Source organism: Nicotiana tabacum, chromosome 1 (assembly GCF_000715075.1).
Source record: "Nicotiana tabacum cultivar K326 chromosome 1, ASM71507v2, whole genome shotgun sequence".
NCBI classification, from domain to species: Eukaryota; Viridiplantae; Streptophyta; class Magnoliopsida; order Solanales; family Solanaceae; genus Nicotiana; species Nicotiana tabacum.
Genome location: NC_134080.1, coordinates 10,132,732 through 10,135,970, shown reverse-complemented (window position 1 = coordinate 10,135,970; position 3,239 = coordinate 10,132,732). Strand labels below are relative to the sequence as shown.

At 34.6% G+C, this 3,239-nt stretch overlaps 1 protein-coding gene across 1 annotated transcript; it reads left to right on the top strand.

The window, feature by feature from the left end:
* The first annotated feature begins 1,782 nt into the window (after positions 1 to 1,782).
* Positions 1,783 to 2,352, top strand: LOC142161920 (uncharacterized). Its single transcript, XM_075218019.1, has one exon. It carries the CDS (start codon positions 1,783 to 1,785, stop codon positions 2,350 to 2,352), a length of 570 nt encoding a protein of 189 aa, XP_075074120.1.
* The last annotated feature ends 887 nt before the right edge of the window (positions 2,353 to 3,239 follow it).

The window sequence follows — 3,239 nt, the reverse complement described above, 5'->3', positions numbered from 1 at the left end:
TGGAGGTGACAGGGCACTATTATTTTTGTCATAATCCTGATTCATGCGAATTATTAGCTACAAAGTTTGACGTGCAACTCTCTTAAGACTTTGATGATTATGATAAGTTCTAAGCTTCAATTTTTAATATAGAGAAGAGTTTGGGATTTTTTGAGGGAGAGGTTTAATCATAAGAAAGGGGGGTTTGGGCGAAAACTAAAGAAAAAATAAAAAAAGAACCTGAAACAAAAAAAATAAAAAAGGACCTAAAACTAAAGGAAAAAAGACAAAAAAAGAAATCTGGGCTTATAGATCCTTCAAGTGATAAAATCGAAGTAACTGTAACCCGAGTCATCCACGCATAAGAGCAACAATAAGTTGCAGATGCGACCAGTGCCCCACACTGGCTTTTGAGACTGAGGGTGCCTAATAAAATATACAACCGTTTCTCAAGGTATACAGCCTACATATACATATAGATACAGGTTTTCTCCCAAGCTTAACGGGTGCCGATGACCCCTCTACCTTCCACGTAGGTCCGCCCCTGACACTGATCATGCATATTGCATTTCTCACTCTGACCAGAAATTGGTGTTGAAGTGGTAGCAGCAGTAGTAACTACAGTTGCAGTACCTTTGAAACAAGGAGGATTAATATTTCTAGGCACAGTCTTGGCCAAAGGTGTAGCAAAACCAGGTGGGAGTTTTGAATCAGAGTTTTTTCCCATCATTTTTTATTTCCATAGCTGCAAAGATTACTTAAAAGGGTTCTTTTTAAGAACAAAAAAGTACTAAAAATGAATTTTTTTTTTCTTGGTAGAAAAGATGATGGAAATGACAAGAATGGTAAAATTTATTCTACTGTTCTTTGTGCAAGAAAACTATAAATAGCCAGGGAAGTAATTAAGTGTGGGAAAAGGACAGGAAACAGACCAAGAAAAAAGAAGAGGTGTGATTATTTTTTAGTGCAAGACATTTGACTGCTCCTAATTTCTACCGCAGAAAATTAAAAAGAAAAGAGAAAAAGAAGAGGTGTGATTATTTTTTACTGTAAGACATTTGACTGCTCCTAATTCCTACCTTAGAAAAATTAAAAAAAAAAAGTGTTATGAATAGAATTCTATTTAGAGTGAATATCTATATTGTAGAGAGTTTTACTTTGTGGCTAAGTCATTTTTCCCCTATAAATAGAGGGGTCTTACCCCATTGTAAATCATCCCAAAATTCAATAAGAATTTTCTCTCTCTTTCTCTGCAATATTGTTCTTCTACTTTTATTGTTTTATAACACGTTATCAGCACGAGACTCTACCATCTCAAGAAGATTAAGGTACAACTTTTCTCCTCTTTTAATTATGACTGATATTATGAAAAGAAAGTTCGTTGCCCTTGAAATTTCGAGCAAGTACTATATGACATGGGTGTTGGATGTTGAAATCCATTTAGATGCAATGGGTCTTGGAGACGTCATTAAAGACAAAACTAAAGCATCCACCCAAGACTATGCTAAGGCCTTGATTTTCTTGCGCCATCACCTTGATGAAGGGTTGAAAATAGAATATCTCACAGTCAAAGATCCACTTATTTTGTGGAATGGTTTAAAGGAAAGATATGACAACTTAAAGTTGGTCACTCTTCCACAAGCACAATATGATTGGGCTCATCTGTGGCTCCAAGACTTTAAGTCTGTTTCTGAATATAATTCTGCGATGTTCAGAATTACTTCTAAATTGAAACTCTGTGGAGATACTATCACTGATTATGATATGCTTGAAAAAACGTTTACAACGTTTCATGCCTCCAATATGGTCCTGCAACAGCAGTACAAAGAGAAACGTTTCAAGAAGTACTCTGAGTTGATTTCTCTTCTCCTTGTGGCTGAACGAAACAACGAATTGCTCATGAGAAATCACGAAAATCGACCCACTGGGTCTGCACCATTGCCTGAAGTGGATGAGATGTATTCTCATTATGCTAAGCGTGGAAAAGGCCGTGGCCCTATTCGTGGTCGTGGTCGTGGTCATGGCCGTGGCCGTGGCAGTGGACAAGGAAGAAATTCTCCTAGTGTTAATCACCCCCCAAAGAAAAATAACCACCAAAAGTGGAAAGGGAAAGATGAGAAAGCAAAAGCAAATGGTTCAGAAACTGAATGCTATCGTTGTGGTGGAAAAGGGCATTGGGCAAATATTTGTCGTATACCAAGACATTTGATTGAGTTTTATCAAGCATCTCTAAAGAATAAAGGCCCTGAAGCTAATCTTGTCTATGACAATAAATTTGACATCATCCACTTGGATGTGGCAGATTTTTTTGAGCACCCCGATGGAAAAATAGACCACTTGATCGGTGATGGATCCGTGGTTAAAGATGATTGAGTAGTTTAATTTTTATTTTTCCTATTCGTAGTAACTAGTGAATAAATATCATGTAATCATAATTTTTTTTTACATGAGTAGTAGTCATTAGTATTATTTATTTTATAAAATAGTGTTAGTTCATTTTGATTAAATATAATTTTATGGGATAGTATTAGTTCGCTTTAAAATAATGTTTCGGCTTGCTTAGTCTTCTCAAAACAAAGTATCCAAATTGATCAGTTTGCTTAATATCCGTTTTAAAATAATGTATGTTAAATCACGTTACATGTAAAACTTACATTATTCATACTTCATTACATAATCTGTTATGATCCCTTGTTACTTTATCCTTACGTGTTCGTACTTCCGAGAACATACAGTTATGGTTTACGAATGTTTATATTTTATACATTTATTATAACAACAAAATGATACTTCAAGTTACTATTTTGTACCAACAATTAAAGAAAAAAATGTATTGCTATTCGTACTAATGTTTATCATACATTTTTTTTTGTATGTCAAACAATGGGAAGCAAATATGGATATCTCACAAAACAAACTTGGATCAAAGTTCAACTGTAAAAATATTTGTTTAATTGATTCATGTACGACACATACAATATTCAAAGAGAAGAAATATTTCTCTCATTTAAATATGTGTAAGGCAGATGTTACTACAATTTCTGGAAGTAGTAAATTAATTGAAGGCTCTGGAAGAGCTACTATAACTCTGCCTAAGGGAACAATACTTATCATAGAGAATGTAATGTTCTCCTCCAAGTCCAAGAGGAACTTGTTGAGTTTTAAAGATATCCGTCGAAATGGATATCATATTGAGACAATAGATGAGAATAATCTTGAATATCTCATCATTACCAAGAATGTCTCTGCTCAAAAGAGGG

Coding starts and splice junctions, on each gene's coding strand:
- LOC142161920 (XM_075218019.1), top strand. CDS start 1,783: ATGGTCCTGCAACAGCAGTACAAAGAGAAACGTTTCAAGAAGTACTCT.